We start from the raw sequence: 17,633 nt of genomic DNA on the forward strand, positions 1-17,633 counted from the left end.
TTTAAAATTAATTTGCTTGAGTTTGTTTCCGCTAATCATTTTACTTTTCTTTTCCAAGTTAACATCCAATCAATTGTAGTATTAAAATATAATTCCCATATTAATTGACAAAAAAAAAATAAAAAAAAACAACATTTTACTACATAAATCCTCAAATTGATTACCAGCCAATTTAAGGTTCTATGTGAATACAGGAAATTTATTTTTTAACTTTCCGGAAATTGATGAGGGAATTTTAGTTTTCTCATTCAAATTCTTAATTTGAAGTTAATAATTTACTTAAATATACAAATTAAGCAATTCAAATGTGGAAATAAAATTTTCATTTGTTTACCACATGACTGATAGTGCACCTCATGTTATTAAATTTTCCAATGAGACAGATCGAAATACCGACCTTTCACTGAAACCCTTTAATTTCCCCTGTCACCCAACAAAAGCCAACGATATATGCAAAGAACAGGCAGTAATTAAACTTTTCCAGGGCCAATGACATTTCATAAATGGTTGCGTCATTATCGTAAATTGTGTGACGGTGTTAAATAATAATAATAATAATAATAATAATAATAATAATAATAATAATAATAATAATAATAATAATAATAATAATAATAATAATAGTAATAGTAATAGTAATAATAATAATAATAATAATAATAATTAATAATAATAATAATAATAATAATAATAATAATAATAATAATAATAATAATAGTTCGACTTATGGTCGTCATTGGATCAAGCACATATGGAACGCATACTCAGGTCTCTGGGGATAATTCATAATGTTGCAGCTGTAATCAGCGCGCATTTTGTGTTTGAATCTACCAGGTACCCACTTGTACTCCTGGGTGAAGAGAGACAACCGCAGGTGTAAAGTTCCTTGCCTAAGGACACAAGCGGTGTATAAGAGACAGGCATTATACTGTACATGTAGGCCTAGCACCTTTTTACATATATCACTTTCGTATGGGCCTTTCTATGTTTAATATAAAAGTTTAAAAAAGTAAGTAATTTAAAGTTGAAGATTAGCCCAACACACACTGTATGCAGGCCTCAACTCAACAGGGCCCATCGTTAAATTATCTTACCTAACATGTTTTGAATTACTGTATAATATAGATCTATCAGTCTTACTGCCCGCAGTAGCTATAGTTGGTTTGTAATACTTTAGATTGAATACGGGTTTATGGTTATTGATTTATTTTTTTAATGCATATCCATTTCCGTTAAAATTTAAAAGTACACGTTTAATGATTTTACAGTCTGGATATATAATAATCACACACATGCATACGCTTTCGTGCGTATGAAACTGATCCGTTTACAAAAAATAGCAAAAGCAATGACTTTTTGAGAACAACCTACATCGGGATTCGAACCCAAGACCTTCATATTACATTTTGGATACCTAACCAATTTAGCTATAATGCCAAATGGTATACACTCTTGGATTTTCACATCAGGAAACTTTTTTCTTAAGGTACTTTTACGTAATATACGTAATAAATAATCACATGTTACCATGTTTTGGTATGTAGGAAGCGCAAGGTGGTATAATAAAAGTTTGTTTATTACCTCCTTGTCTACTTTATTTATTCATTTATTTTTTTATTTAAAACGTATTTAGGCAGGATAACATATACAGACGAGACCTTAACGCTGTTTTACATTTTATATGGTCCTGTAATAATACTGTACGATAAACAACACACAAGAATGCAACCAAAACAAAACAAGCGAAGGCCTAGAACTAGCAAAACATCAATAGTATGATAGTTTATAAACAAAAACAGTTACGTCTTCTGAACTGGCTTTTGCTTGCGCTTCGGAAGGAATTCATTATGATCATTTTGAATTCCATCATTGTCAACGTGATTTGTCATTGCAATCCGCATCACAATCCAGGGTAGGCCTCTTATGCTCATCAGTTTACACGCATCACTCATATTGATATTGTTGCTAAATAAATATTTATATTTAGCACTGAAATCTCTGACAAAGGGAAATACGAAACTGTAAATCAATTAGAAAGTAGGTAACGAGCTGCAGTTGTTGTCGGCTGATTATGTGGGATTTGAACTCCGGAACGGGAAATTAAACAAATTTTGACTTTAACTTGAAAAGAGGAGAATCCCTCGTTCGAAGTTCACTCTTCGACGTGATTTGCGAATGTAAACACACTGGCGCACTTGCATTACGGGCTTACGAACTCATCTTGAACACGGATTTGTTTTGTTTATGTCTCTAGAATATCATTTCAAACAGAGTCCGTAGGCCTAGCGTTGCTGTTGGATTTCTGGAATTCCTGAAATGAAAGCCAGGGATTGATTACAGCCTAACAAGCTAGGTCGTTTTCAGTAATATGTTTCGTCAACTCATACCCTCGGATCGTCCCCTTTAGGCAAATGTGTTGACACCTGGTCTATTTTCGTACGACGGTACGTCAAAAAGAACCGCAGACGACTTCGAAGATGATTGTCATTCGCTAGTATATTTTAATTGGTCAGTGAATTATTCCAACCATTCACTAATGTAGTGCAATGGAATGGTGTATGGTTGTTTTTAGTCATGAAACGAAGCGGAAAATGTTGATCAGAACTTAGGGCTTGTGATCGTTCAAAGGCGAACGATTCTTGCAAAATTTCAGCTGTTACCGTCGGAGGAGACATACGACTGTGGAGTGATTGCATGCATGGATAGGAAGTTAATATAGTTGGCGTTTGGAATGCAGAGGCTTCGTCGTATCCTAAAATTAGTTTGGATGACCTTATAAAAAGGAATAGATAATCTTCAACTGATTAGTTCATCGTATAAACAAGACCTGAAGTTGTTCGCGGTAAATTGCTTGGAAACATTTCCTAAAAGCTGCACCTGAATATATTAAGATGACAAGCTGTGATGATGTCAGTTACCCATCAGCCTACCTGGAGGCGGTCCGTCCTGAGAACCGACTAGCTGACCCTAATACTGAACTAACATCTATTTGCTACCCTGTTTTCGAAGGAGATCAGAACAGGAATCTAACTAGGCCTACTAAAAACGGAGACCCGAGAAGCCTTTCACAATTTGTATGTAACGACGATAATGAAGGTATTCCGGCGGTAAATCAAGAAAGAGGCACCACTGATGTCGTAGAGAGAATAGTTATTGCTTCAGGTGTAGACTCCATCAAAGCCGTTCCGTACAGGTCCATTGACGGACAAATCTCCGACGACAGTACAAAATCCCACCCATTCTCGAGCAGTGAACATTGCCCTATGACCGAAGAATGTGACAGCGTCGGATCCAGCGACGACGGCGACGAACAGCGGAAAATATCGTTTGATTTAGAATTACAAAGTAATTTCTCCCAAGTAAATGATAATTTCGTCCCAGCGATATCTGACGACTGTCATCCAAATTTGGGATTGAATAATTTGATTTTACTTAATGGTAAACGAGACACTGATTCAAATTCCTTGCTAGTGGATATTGACGCCAACCATAAAGAAATATCGTATTTAGAAAATGGAATTCTAGAGGCGTACGATAATTTCGACGATACGGAGTACGATTTAGCATTTATAGACGATTCCTCTGATACGCTCGACCTTCCAGTTTTACTCAAACAAGATTTAGTATCGTTGCAGGAGGGTTTATTTGGTAGAGGGGAGCTTGATATTGTATTATCAGACGATGCGCAAGAGCAACAACTTTTGGAGACGAGGAATCGAGCACGCGAGGCTGCGTTCACCGCGGAGCTTGAACAAAGAGGGCAGCATAGATCGCTTTACGCAACGTACGGCGACCTGAGTCAGCTCGCTATTGATTCGCATGAGAATGGAACAGACGATGATGAAGATGAATTAATATGCCGGGCCCATCAGCTAGCTGCGCTACATAGTAATTCATCCACAATATCCACAGCACATCCGTCGAATAGCCGGGCGTTACAATCGATTTTACTAGCAGGCAATGAAATACATGCGTACGTTGGTAGCGACAGAAGGAGACAAAATCAGCATGCAGTACTCACTAAATCTAGGAGTTTAGACGATCCTTTTTGTGACAATTCTGGAATACGTATTTCTCCTTTAAATTCCACACAGAGGGGCGTAATATTAGTGGAGAGTTCCAACGACGAGCAAGTGGTCGACGAAAAAGGCGTGGACAAGGTGAGTAACCCGTCCGTATCATGCAAAGACACAAATGAAAATATAGAGACTAATATGGCTACTGTTGAGCCAGATATTAAGGAGGAGAATGTTGAACCTAAGGTGGAGAAAGATTCTGAAAGTAACTTGAAAGAAAATGCTGGAAATAATATGGAGGCGGAAAATGAAAATACATCAGAAAGCGCAAAGAATAAGGTAGATATAAAATGCTACGATGATGCAGTAATTGATGAAAACACACCCAGCTCTGCAGATAATGTGGATCAATGTGATGAAGAGACGAAGGAAGAACAACAGTCACTCAGAATTGATATCAATACACAGATATCAAATATGGACGATAGACACCAGTTAATGAGTAATCAGCTAATAGAATTTGCAGACAACAAATCTATCAAAGAAAACGAATCATTTATGAAATTTCTTGAGGAATTACGCTCGCATTTAGCATGTTCTCGTTCCTTAATGAATGACCTCGTAGAGGTAAACTCTAACCTAGAGAGGAAGAATATAGAAACTGCACAGGAACTAGAGGAGGCACAAGATCGGTTTCGAGAAGGAGATGTCAACGACTTCAGAGACCTACAGAAGGAATTAGAACAGGCGTCTAGAAATTGTAGAATCATGCAATTTAAGCTGCGGAAAGCGGAGAAGAAGTTAGAGGAGGATGCATTGGGAAAGAGTGATGGTAATGGTAAAAGTAAACCTAAAACACCAGACCTTCCTGATGGCGACCCTACCAAGGATAAAATACGCGATCTTAACCAACAGCTTGCCGTTGCAAAAGATGTATCTGTTCGTCTGCATCAAGAATTGGAAATGATTGAAGATAAAAGAACCAAATTAGACGAAGAAAATCAGCTATATCGGAAGAGACTTGAAGATTCTGATAGCACTAAGCAACAACTAAAACGGGACCTCGAAAAAATGAGAACGGAGGTAAGACATATTAATACATTCTTTATTTCTTTACTCATAATTTTTTGTCATGTTATGTCATTTAGCCTACTTTTGTGTGGATGGAATACCACTTCTTATACCTTGCCAAAGTGTAAGTTTAATTTATGTTTTCACAGCCGCGCTTCTGCAGATGTTGCCAGGAATATTTGCCCTTTTAATCACGTTACACATCTCGAAGCTGTAATTCCATAATTCGATTAATGTACAGTGCGTGCGCAGTTCCATCTCAAGCTGTTAGTGAACACCATGGTGAACATAAAGCATAATAGAATTAATTTTCAGGATTTAACGATGAATATATAATTAATTTATGCTCTTCTATGGTAGTAGGCCTACTTGCCGCGCTCTCAGCTTGGGTAGGTTCTGTATAATTAATGTTATGAATGTTCTTTTCGTTATGCCATGTTTGTGGCAGGTCAGACATGTACGTCAATAGCAGCACATTACTGAATCAATATTTAGAGAAGTTTTACAATGGGGACAAACTCCTTTAAATATTGTCCATGTTAGCCCACAGAAATATAAATTTATGTATAATGAAATAGAGAATGATAATTAATAGGCCTATAAACTATGTATCAATGTATTGGATTGATTATCAATATATTGGGCATGTGTTTACTGGACGAATACAAATTGAATAGAATGTGCAATTTTTAAATATAACACCGGAAAACGTATAGTCAATAATATAGGCCTACATGGAACAGCATGCATATCTCATTGAATGATTAAAGTATATGTTCATCTCTGAAATATAAAATTACTATATAATGCAGTATTATACCTATGAACATGTAGCCTATATCACTGCGTCGTTAGAATAACTTTTTTTTAATTCATTGCATGCTCCCCGTCCATTATTACGTTTAACATCAGAAGCATTGATTAAAATATTGTTGAAGGTCATTATTCAGAAGAATAATACAAACACATTGAACAAACATATTAACATACCCTCGTAAACGTCTATCAATTACAGTATTAGCATATTTCGTGCTTATTAAGATGCAACATGTAATCCAATCGGAAACTGCAATAAGGCATATCCCAAAAGAATAATGTTATGGATCGTAATCCAGTGATAAAGAAGGGCCTCTCGGAGAGATAAATAATAATGATAATAATAATAATAAATTGCTATTTATATAGCACATATTGCAAGAAACTGCCTCCATGCGCTAAATAACAATTAAAAAGGATTTTATGTACAAAAATGAAATGCATCTATAATAATGTAATATGCCTACATCATTAATATCATCATCATCATCATCATCATCATCATCATTTGCAATGAGACTCATGAGTCATTGCAAATTTGAACCTGTTATGTAATGCTTATAATTTAACCATACCTCACAGTTCATGATTAGCCATCGTTTAGTATTCAGTCAATGTATTCTTTGATGTACTGCAGCATCCAGAGTTGCAGTGAACCAGTGATAGGATCAATTTTGATTTATGAAAATCTATTTCTTTTTCAATGGAGGCCTATGTTATTAAGTTATCTCTATAATTGTGATTCCCTTGTTTGTTATGACTTCTACTTTATTTCGACAGTGTGATGTATGACCTATAGCCTATTAATGTCACTCAGCAATCCAAATTTAGATAAGCACAGTTGTCCTTATGATTGAATAGCTAAATACTATCTTTATGATAATGAGGCCAATGTTTTTGTCGAATCTAAACATGAATCGTGAATCGATTCGACGGACGGTCATGCATGCATGATCTGATTTTGCTACATTTTCCATCGTTGATGAGTTTCTACTTTGTCCAGGCTACCGATGTGTACGAGTCATCAAGAAGTAAAGCATAATGTTGTGTGGTACATTAAACAACGGTTACAGTATGATGAAAAAGTAACCGGTTTCAATGATATCGATTCCGTAAATCGAATAATCAAACTCGATAAAACCGATGTGAACATCAGAGAGAGATCAAAACATGCTTCAAATAAAGAAGGAATGTTTACCACAGCAATATAATTTACATTGAGCCAGACTGATTAAAGCTAAATGGAACGATGTAGGCCTTATGATATGTTTGAACAGCTGAAAATCGGCCTACGCAAATACATATAGGCCTATAAGTTAATAAATAGAGGTAAATTATGAGTTGATGAATAAATGAATATTAGGCCTGTACAATCCGTTTATAACCTGGCCGCGGAGGTGTTCGGAAGGAGAAGATATTTCAGTGTGTAAAAATGAACCATTCCGGTTAATGGCTGGTCTGAGCATAGTCTGAGTAGGCCTATTTGAGAACCAACAGCAGAGTTCCTGTTTGGCTTGTTAACATCCGCCCCCCCCCCCCACCTCGAAGCAACAGGGATTTCGCCATCCCCTATACAAAAATACAAAAAAATTTCACTGTCCAAAAGGAAACTCATACTATTGACAGAGCTCTTAATAAGATTTTAAAACATCATGAACTCTGATTCTGATTTAGATTTCTTTATTTTATGAGGTGCAAAAAATACATCGCAGAAAAAACTATTAAAAACACCCCGACAAAACGTCCCGTAGGTCGACCGAATTACCTTAAAAGAGGATTTTGGCCCATGGCCAAAATCCTCTTTTTAAGGAGGTAGGTGCAGATCCGCGTGGCATCGACAAAATTTCACTGGTCAAGAGAAGCTACGGCTTTATTATGAAATGAAAATAGTGTCAGTGATCCGCGACTGAGACAGATGAAAATATGTGAATGCTTACAATCCATAATAATATGATGACCTTATCGTAACCTTTATACGCCGCCATGTTTTCTTTAAAGCCTGTGAGCCCCTAGAGTGTCAAATAATAATTCAATCGTAATTTGATATACTTTCCAAGTCATCTGCTTGTAATAATACGATTATTTTAATGTGAGTGGAGATGTAGCTTAGTGGTTAAGGTAACTGCTTTCCAATGCCAGGGTCTTGGGTTCAAATCTTGTGACAGGGTTTTCTTACAACTGAAAAACATCTCCACTCACTCGCTAAGCCTTGTATCAAAGTTGTATGCCCATATGTTCCTGTATATGGTCATCTTGTGATGTCATCATGCCCATATTTAGCCATGTCACATGTTTTTGTCAAATAAAATCTGTTAGTATGAACAGGGCTTAATGAGACTTAGTTTTAAATAGCAGCGGAACTTCTCGGATAAGCTCTGTAAATGTGGTAAAATTATTTTCTGATAATATCGGAAATATTATAATATAGGCCTAATATAAACAATTAGAATTAGACAGCATCCAAGAGGTGTAGGCCCATTGGTTAAACGACGAAGATGTAATACCACCGGCAGCTCTACTAAATCATGAGTTGTCCTATCTGTGTTTTTTTGTTTGGAATGACAAATATTCAAAAAAAAAAAAGAAAAAAGAAAAAAAAAAAGGGTTTTCAATTTCAGATAGGGCCTGGGTGATCTGCTTTACAAAAATACTTCTCACGCACAATTTGTCATCTTTTTTTTCGATCTGTAAGTTGAAGCATCCTGAGACCGCCATTCTGTGATTGGCTGCCTTGCTGCCTAAGCATCATGTGATCATCCAGACGCGCTTTGATTCGCACTAGAGCAAGTTAGAATCACGCTGTCACGTCTAGTTGCTTGCGTTGCGTCGAAGTATGTAAATTCCTCCAGTGTGAACCAAACCTTAAGCTGCATTTACACAGATTCCGAACCGATATTCGGACCGCGTTTCCGAAGCGTCGAACCCCATGCGTCCATATTCTTATACATTGAATTGATATTCTAATCGGTTCGGTAGGCCTTCCGATCCGAAAATTCGAATTCGGTGTGAATGTACCTTTTAGTCACTGGACTTTTACGCGCGACATGATGTGTATTCATGAGAATGTCACCTTAGCTTAAAATTCAGCATGAATTAACAGACACAATCGCCGATGTGTTCAACGCGTTTTAAGGTAACCCCAGGAATATTGTCAGATGTTGATTAATCATGTCTCATCGTCATTCCTACCCGTAACCTACCAATTCACGCGCATGGATGGGCATGTATACCACAGCTAGTGGAAAATCAATACATTATACACGATTGAAAGGCGAACACAGTTCGATAGCCGAGCATTCGTTGACAATCCTGATCATCAACAAACTCACGACTCTTTAATACCCTGAATTATGACTTGTATTTTTTGTTAATTCCTAGTTATATTTTTATTTCTATGTCTAATGGAAATGTAAACTTTGTGAGTTATCTACTATCAGACTGGCCAGTTATACAACATCATATTGACCCGCCAACTGAAGCTCCGCAACATATATATTCTTTTTTCTATACGTAATTGATTAGGGTTTTCATAGCAACAATAATACGGTGGGTGGCGGTGATGTTGTTTTAGTTGTTGATGATGATGATAATAATGATAATGATGATGAGCAGTACTACATTAGTATATAAGCCTATGCTTACTCTTGTTAAAAGGTCTACACTAATAATCCTTGTATTATGTTATTAATAAATGATAATATAAATTAACGTTGGCTACCAGTTCGACAACCACTATTAAAACATTTAGTGTCGTGTAACCTAAAAGTGTATTAATTACCGGTACCGTAAAATCAACCGAACAAATTACACATCATCAGATGGGGAAATCTAAAGGTAGTTCAATCAGTATAATGTCTTCTAATTATTGGTGTTCTTCTGTGAAATAATGTTTTAACCATTGCAAGCATTGGCGTGATCGTGGGGTCTAGTCGTGAGAGAATTTCATTTAGGTCGGCACTGCGCCCGACGGTCGATTCTATGGAGGACGCGCGTGCAACGGATCGTTTTTAATGACAATCCGTTCAGACTACAACCGACAATCAGCAGACGGCGTTGCCTCTCGTCTAGCGCTAACAGGGAGCAGAGTTGTATTCGTCGTAAGGCGGTCGCGACCATCGTATGACGCAGTGAGTCCCCGGCTTCACGCACCCCTGAAATCATCCTTTACATTCGTAAATGTCAATCATCTGATCCATCCTGTGAAGTTTTATGATGTAGCACGTGTGTACGGTCAACTCTAACAAACCGTAGCACTTTTAGTGTATGGACACCGGATGTGTAGTGGCAGCATGCTTAATTAGGTAATGACGGGATGTAGCAATATAGGCCTATGACCTTACGATTGACTGGGCCCATTGTCGACAAAATATTTCCTCGTACACCGGAACCATAACTACATTATTACGAGCAGACGGACATGCGTTGAGTGCTAAACAGAGGTTATTGCTTTCCATTCTTAATTGATTCTAATTCAAAGCGAAATATTGGAAATCATTGCATACTCAAAAGGCATGCCAGAATGCCTCGTATGTGTAATTTGAAAGACAATCAAACATTAAGAAATTCTCTATCAAACACTGTTTACTCCTAAAATTCAGAATGCCTGATGTAGCAGCTTTTTTTTTTTATTGGAAGTTTAAATCACGAGTAAGATGACGTATTTGTTCAAATGGAAATGGAGTTAAATAGTTTGGTGATTATGGTGAAACTTGCCTTCCAATCCCAGGGTCCTGGGTTCAAACCCTGTCACGTTTTTTTTTCACTCACTCTAATATCAATACGCCAATTCGTAATTAGACCCGCGCATGCCCATATCAAGGTCAATCGATACAACACCATACACACAACATAGGGTTATGTTGATTGACCTCGGAGCTCCAACCACGAATTGGCTTATTAGGCCTACCATGGGCCTACCAATCACACTGTACACAGATTTCAATGTAGGCTACAATGAATATTTGTTGCATACGTATATACAATTTCACATTATTGCATACCTACATCAATGGGCGGAAGACATGCAAGGTCAAAGGTTACAACGAAATAAAAATCAATTGGACGAGAAACAATACTGCGTTAGGAAAGCCAACAAATTGCATAATTATATGAAGAGGCCTGTGCTGATATTGTAAAATAAACGTATTATGTTATAAAATATTGTTGTATTTAATGTTTTTAATTGTTTAATTTTGTATTATTTTGAGTTTATTTCACGTCAGTTCATGTATGGAAATAATGGTCTTTATTAGGGTTGTCCCCGATATGCTTTTCTGTGATCGTATTCGAATATTATTTTATAATTGTATTATTATTATATTATTTATTATTTGTATTATTACCATCATAATTATTATGATATAGGTAAGATTATGATTAATATTATTAATTTTATATTAATATTTTTTTGGTAATTATCGTTGATATTATTAGATTTATTGTTATTAATAGGTCTATTATTATAATTGTTATTGTTTATTATTATCATTAGGAATATATTAATAATAATAAAATAATATTATTACCAGGCTTATTGTTATTGCTATTATTATATTGTCATTATTAATAATGAGACCACATCATTACTGTTTGTTATTATTCATCAATTAATAGATATAATTTTAATTCAATTTGAATAAGTAGTATGAAATTACAATTAAAATAATCGTGTGTTTCATCTCATGCATATACACCGTAATTATGAATATATACAGTATTAATTTATGAAGCGTTTTAGATCGTGAACATTCCTTCCGTAAATGTCATCCGCATCACTATATGCCTAACACGTGGCTTCCTGAAATTCATTTCATCATTTTCCTTTACAAAACATTCTTGGCTCATAACAACGTTAAAGATCTTTGTTTCCTTTCCAAAACCCTAATTAGATTTCAAAAGAGAAGTAGTTAACAATGAGATGTTTTGCATAATGAGCATGCATTAAATTATCATCTGAAGAGTTTTTCGATTGCGTTTCCATTGACTGTCAACATGTAACCTCGCTCTGGTTTTAGAGTATATGCTTGATATCAAAAGTTCTGGGCCTAGGTTCTTATCTGAACCCACTCCTGTTCTTCATAATCCCCCGCTTCATATTGAGGGTTAAGGGCAGATCTTATTTCCATAATCAAGTACGATTATAACCCGAGATACCAAAATAAGGGCAAACAACTCTGCAGGAAACCCCAAGAAAATTATCCAAATAATTTATACATGAGGCCATACGAGATAAATAGCAGAGTAGCTTAGCTGAGCCGACTAACCTGGTAATGCCGTTATGTGTGCACTGAAACGTGGACGTCTTTGGTCCCCGTTTCAATTCGCATCGCTGCCCTCTTTGTGTTTCAGCTGGAGGGCTGCAAGTTTCAATAGCGCACCGTCTTTCGCATGAGACTTTAAGGCGTTGGTCCAGTGTGCAATATGGCCCATGTGCACGTTAAAGAACGCAGCACAATCTCGACAAAAGAGTAGGGGATTGTCGCTCGGCGCCGGTGTACTGCCAAATCACCACCAGAAGGACCCCTTCTCCCCATGAAAATAAGTCTTCTTCGCACTCTCATGGGTTATCCTTGGTGTTTACACTGAATAAACTCAATCCAATCCTATAATCCTATATGGTCTTTTTAATAACCCATTAATTAACCAAACCTTAACTCGATTAGCTACTATCTGTATTTTCATCTTCATCTTCATATGGTTTTTATCTGTTGTTCATGGATTCTTATCAAGTTTCCGTCATTGGTTTGTCCAATTTTATAATTTACTTGCCAAAATTATTGGTACAGAATCATTTATTTTTCTCTTCTTTTTTTTTTTTGTCTCCTCTTTAGTGTTTTTAAGTAGGCCTAACGCCCTGTATACACACCTATTCATGATCTTTTTTTCTTGAAGAGACTATTCGAAACTAAAGTTCTGTTACTCAAACCGTTAAAAACCGGTACAATTTAAGTTATTTGGCTCAACATAATGTTTCGGTATTCAATCTAAACATTTCCCACTCGAAAGAAAATCTGTCTTAGATGTACAAACCTATACGTGTAAATATCAATTTGAATGAGTTGACATATTTCTTTCAGTGCTTAGACATTGCTGGCGCTAGTTTCTAATTTTTTTACATAAGTTAATTCGTTTCGCCAAATGTTCCACGTGTAAAATTCACTTGGCTAAACTTGAGACTCGTTTTAATCTTTAATAAAAAGAGTTCCATGTGTAAAATTCACTTGCCTGAGGTTCGTTTCTTAGAGGAGTTCCACGTATAAAATTCACTTTGCTAACTTGATGTTCGTTTCAATCTTAATAGAAGAGTTCTGCGTGTAAAATTAACTTATCTAACTTGAGGTTGTTTAAATTTTAATAGAAAAAGTTCCACGTGTAATACTTGACTATATAAAATGACTCAGAGAGAATGATGACTCACGTAAGACTCTGTGGGTTTTGCATATTGTATTGGAGGCATTGTATCGTATTATCTCTGAGCACACCTTTTCATGTCGACACCTCGGATCATTCTCAGTATTGTAGACGTAACGCCTTCAGAGCCCGATTTTGCATTGCGTGAGCATTAGTAGCATTATGTGGGGGTGGGGTTGTAACCATCTTTAATCAAAGTACTTTACGTACAAACAGTTGCGCATGCCTAGAGCTTTTCTTGATTTTACCCAACCTCCACAGGCCTACACTTAACAGCCCCATCTTCACCTCTGGAATTATCATTTGTCTTATTATTATCAATATTTCTGTTAATGGTTTAATGATACACGTTTATAATCATGGCATTATATTAAGGTTATAGCCTATGGGGTACAAACCGAGTGATTAAATCTTTCATTGTAGACAAACACCATTCAAAATAGTAATTACGAATTTGTAAGCATCCCAAAAAAATATAACTTAATAATCATCGCCTCTAGCTTAACACGCTTTCTTCGTGGTCTGTGATATAATTATAGATCTAGGCCTACCTGTTATTTAGGAATGTTTTGCGATGTTTCCTGAAAATCCCTGGAGAGGACTTTTCCGTCGGATCACGTGAACCACTTTTGATATCATTATCGAAATGGCAAAGGTTATGGTAATCAAAGCGTTCTGTGTTATGTGTTTCTCACGATGATGGCCTACAGTACACAATCAGTTGCAAATGAAGGCTGACAGTACAATGTGGGGGAAGCATAAGTCTTGTCTCTATCGACTGAGTAAAAGGACCCTGACTAAGTTTTGATCATTACAAAGTCTGTATATATCCACCCCGGACCTCCTTTCCATTAATTTTAGGCTCACGGTAATTCCGAATTCATTTTCGGTGTATTGTACGTAATAATTTCAAAACATATGGCAAATTGAGCCTCGTTATGTACAAGGCCATCAATCTGTAGATTATCATTCAATTTAATGCTAGATGTCTATATTGGTTATATTTTGCTTTGCTCGATCCAGAGAGGTTCCCGTGATTATTCTAAATGTGCAAAAAGTGAGCCAAGTGAGACTGGCATGCTTAAGAATCGATTGACATAATTTTAACAAGTGGTGGAAGCGCGAGTTGCCAAATAATTGCTATCAATACTCGTAATCAGCGTCGTCACGCTATAGGATCTGGCACCCGACCGTAATGTCTGGGGGAAGTCCGGGGTTCTAATCCCCTCAGGAACAAGTTGCATTTCCCACAGTCTTTACATATGCATTAATTTGATTTATATTTATCAGTTTTATTTGTACCATATTAAACAAGTGTTAACTATAAGTGTTTTTGTTTAGTGATAAGGATTATTATGGTGAAATGGAAACTATTTGCTTTGACGATTGAAGTTCTTTGCCTGTGTCAACATCTGCCTAACCACCAAAAACCTACGACACTAAACCTAAGCTTACTGCATCGAGGTTCCCTGAATGATCACGATTGAGTGTTGTGTAATAATCTGTCAATAATAGACATAGATTTATTTTGAAATTACATTAATCTGCCATATTGTAGTCTTATGGACTTACAGAAAATGGCGGAAAAATAATATGCATTCTAAATTATTCTCCAACTGCATTCATCGATTAAGAATAAATCATAAAGACCCTTCGCAGATGTCCTCATTATAGAGACGCCAGTAACAAGTGCCTGCATAACATTGCTTACTAATTGTAGGTACTGTTTATGCCTGTGATAGAAAGTAGTTAAGAAAATATTCAGATTGCAAAGTATGTTTTATTTTAGCAAAAGCATCAACTAATTCGTAGTCGTTTGAAAATCTCAGCAGCCAAATTTTATACAAATTGATCACGCGGACAGTGCCAGTAGCGAAACGAATTCTTCTTTATTTCTCAGTCCTGCGACCCCTAGTGTAGAAGGGTTTTTTTCTCTTTTTTTAAGAAAAATTAGAAAAATTGAGGGTGTTGGCATGACAGAAATATTACGCACATCGCGTGATTTGAAAACGACAATCGAAACTCATTAAGTCCTGCCTATTGAACGTGTAGACTGCAATGTAGTTCATAAGAAAATTAGCTGTGTCAAAAATATAAACAGCCCCGAATTAATTTCAGTAATTTCGTTTTCTGATATAACATAACCTACCGGTACATGTACCAACTACGACGTCCATAGGCTTAATGTTTTAATAAAGTTTTGTGCAAGCTGGTCGGCAATTTTACGTTATAATAAATTTGCAGTTTGGTATTGAAAACCGTTAATTTTTTTGTAGAACCATAAATACGTATTTTTTTAAAGTAATTAAAAATTATGTTGCAAACTTCGCTGCAATGGTATAACCTATCCCACGTTCACGAATGTTATAATGACGTTCTCTCATCACGTGATTTGAACTGACATAATTAGGCTACCAGTGCCTGGATATTGATAAATCTTGATTAATAATCACGAATAATGTGATTCGGAGTTTATACAGCCAACATATAGATATGTGGTACATCATATACTATTCAGTCTCCATGTGATGGATTACCATAGGTTTTTATGCATTTGTGTATTATATTAATGTGCATATGTTCTATTTTTGACATACGAACACGATTGATCTCATATCAGGCCTATCGCTTTTTGAAATACATGTTATATAAAGCCAAAATATTAACGCATACGCCATTATTGTGCTTAATTGGTCACTATCTACTTCCTCTACCATCTGACGAACCGACATCGTACGTCAGACAAGTTATCGAGCTAATTAAAAGTGCACTAATTGCTTTATAAAAGCAACAAATATCACAGTCAAGAGGAAGAATTTACGGCTTATAAAAACAACGATCAATTTTCAAAGGAATTCTTTCTCCTTCCGCATTGTACTGGTTACACCCAAATAATGTTAATCAGATATATATTACTATTTTCGTCTCTGATTAGCTGAATTATACCACGCGCTTGTAAACATTAATATATATTGTCCATGACTCATCATCGCTATTAATAACTAGCGTGTTGTTTTTTTTTCTTTGCCGTTATATCCTCATTTTGCATATTATCGTAGCCCGGAGTGAAAGCTTTATTACATCAGAGATGATAAAAGGTATACGCCGAGCCTAAGCGTGTTGCTTGACCTTTTTTGGACCTATCGCAGTGAGTTCAGGCATTATGCATTCATAATCTTTCATATACTCAACGGCTTTAAGAACATGTGCGATGGCGTCTACCTGAATCCAACCATGTCAACATTATAGATGAATGTAGCTTATGAATGCATATTAAATGTGTCATGTGCGTCGATCGGTGGGAGGGAGGAGGGACACGGGCCCTCACATTTCGAAGTGGGACATCATATGAATTGACCCCCCCCCACTATTCACCATTCGTATATAGATAAATCCAAAATTTCTGCACAAAATATGAAGTACGGTAATCAATATATATTATTTCACAATACAATACAGCTGTCTCTTATACACATCTAGATGTGTATAAGAGACAGCTTAAGAATCGATTGACATAATTTTAACAAGTGGTGGAAGCGCGAGTTGCCAAATAATTGCTATCAATACTCGTAATCAGCGTCGTCACGCTATAATATATATTATACAAGAAAGATGAAATGAAAATAAATTATTGTGAAAAAGGTACCCCACTGTAAGCAAGCTTTAATTGGGAGGTCCTGAACATAAGAGTGTGTCTGAATAATGAATTTCGATTCAATAAGGTGAAAAAATAATTTAAGAGAAAGAAAAATGAAGATATATATCGGGATGAACCCACCACTTCAAGGGCGTCGATTCGTGCTTGAAATCATTGGGGATGAAGGCGTGAATGGAACGTATTTAATTGATTTTAAGGATAACAAATTAAAACTAATTATTTCCACACCACGTCAATTAAAACAAACTTACCTGGTAGGCCCTTACTGTATTTATAATCAAAATCAATACACACACACACATATATATATATGAATAAAGATAGCCGTTAACACTGTTAAATTATATATATAAATCATCAAAGAAAGGTAAAATCAGTGTTCGAATAAAGGACATAATAATACATCGTGTAGCATAGCTCTCAACGAATGTAGTGCTGTAAATGAATAAAGAAATTGTGTAATAAAATGCCTTTGGCGGGACTCGAAACTGCGACCTCTCGCTGTCAAGGCGAGCGTCATAACCATTAGACCACGGAGGCTTCATGGTTGAACAGATTCAAATACCACCAGATACACTCCATTACACAATAGGTTGGGTAGAAACAAATAGTAGCATATAATATAAATCAAGATAGCCGTTAACACTGTTAAATTATATATA

At 36.1% G+C, this 17,633-nt stretch overlaps 1 protein-coding gene across 2 annotated transcripts in view; it reads left to right on the forward strand.

The window, feature by feature from the left end:
• Window positions 1–1,654: 1,654 nt before the first annotated feature.
• The window catches only part of LOC117104189 (myosin-10-like), a 24,162-nt gene continuing 8,183 nt past the window's right edge, over window positions 1,655–17,633 (forward strand). Inside the window, exon 1 of one of the 2 annotated variants that reach the window (XM_033244887.1) lies at window positions 1,655–5,099. In XM_033244887.1, coding sequence (XP_033100778.1) covers window positions 2,892–5,099 — 2,208 coding nt within the window. In that variant the 5' untranslated portion in view covers window positions 1,655–2,891. The remainder of the gene's footprint in view (window positions 5,100–17,633) is intronic. The other variant, XM_033244888.1, reaches the window with a different exon arrangement.

Source organism: Anneissia japonica, unplaced genomic scaffold (assembly GCF_011630105.1).
Source record: "Anneissia japonica isolate Jap-2015-1 unplaced genomic scaffold, ASM1163010v1 scaffold288288_len553704_cov182, whole genome shotgun sequence".
Lineage (NCBI taxonomy): Eukaryota > Metazoa > Echinodermata > Crinoidea > Comatulida > Comatulidae > Anneissia > Anneissia japonica.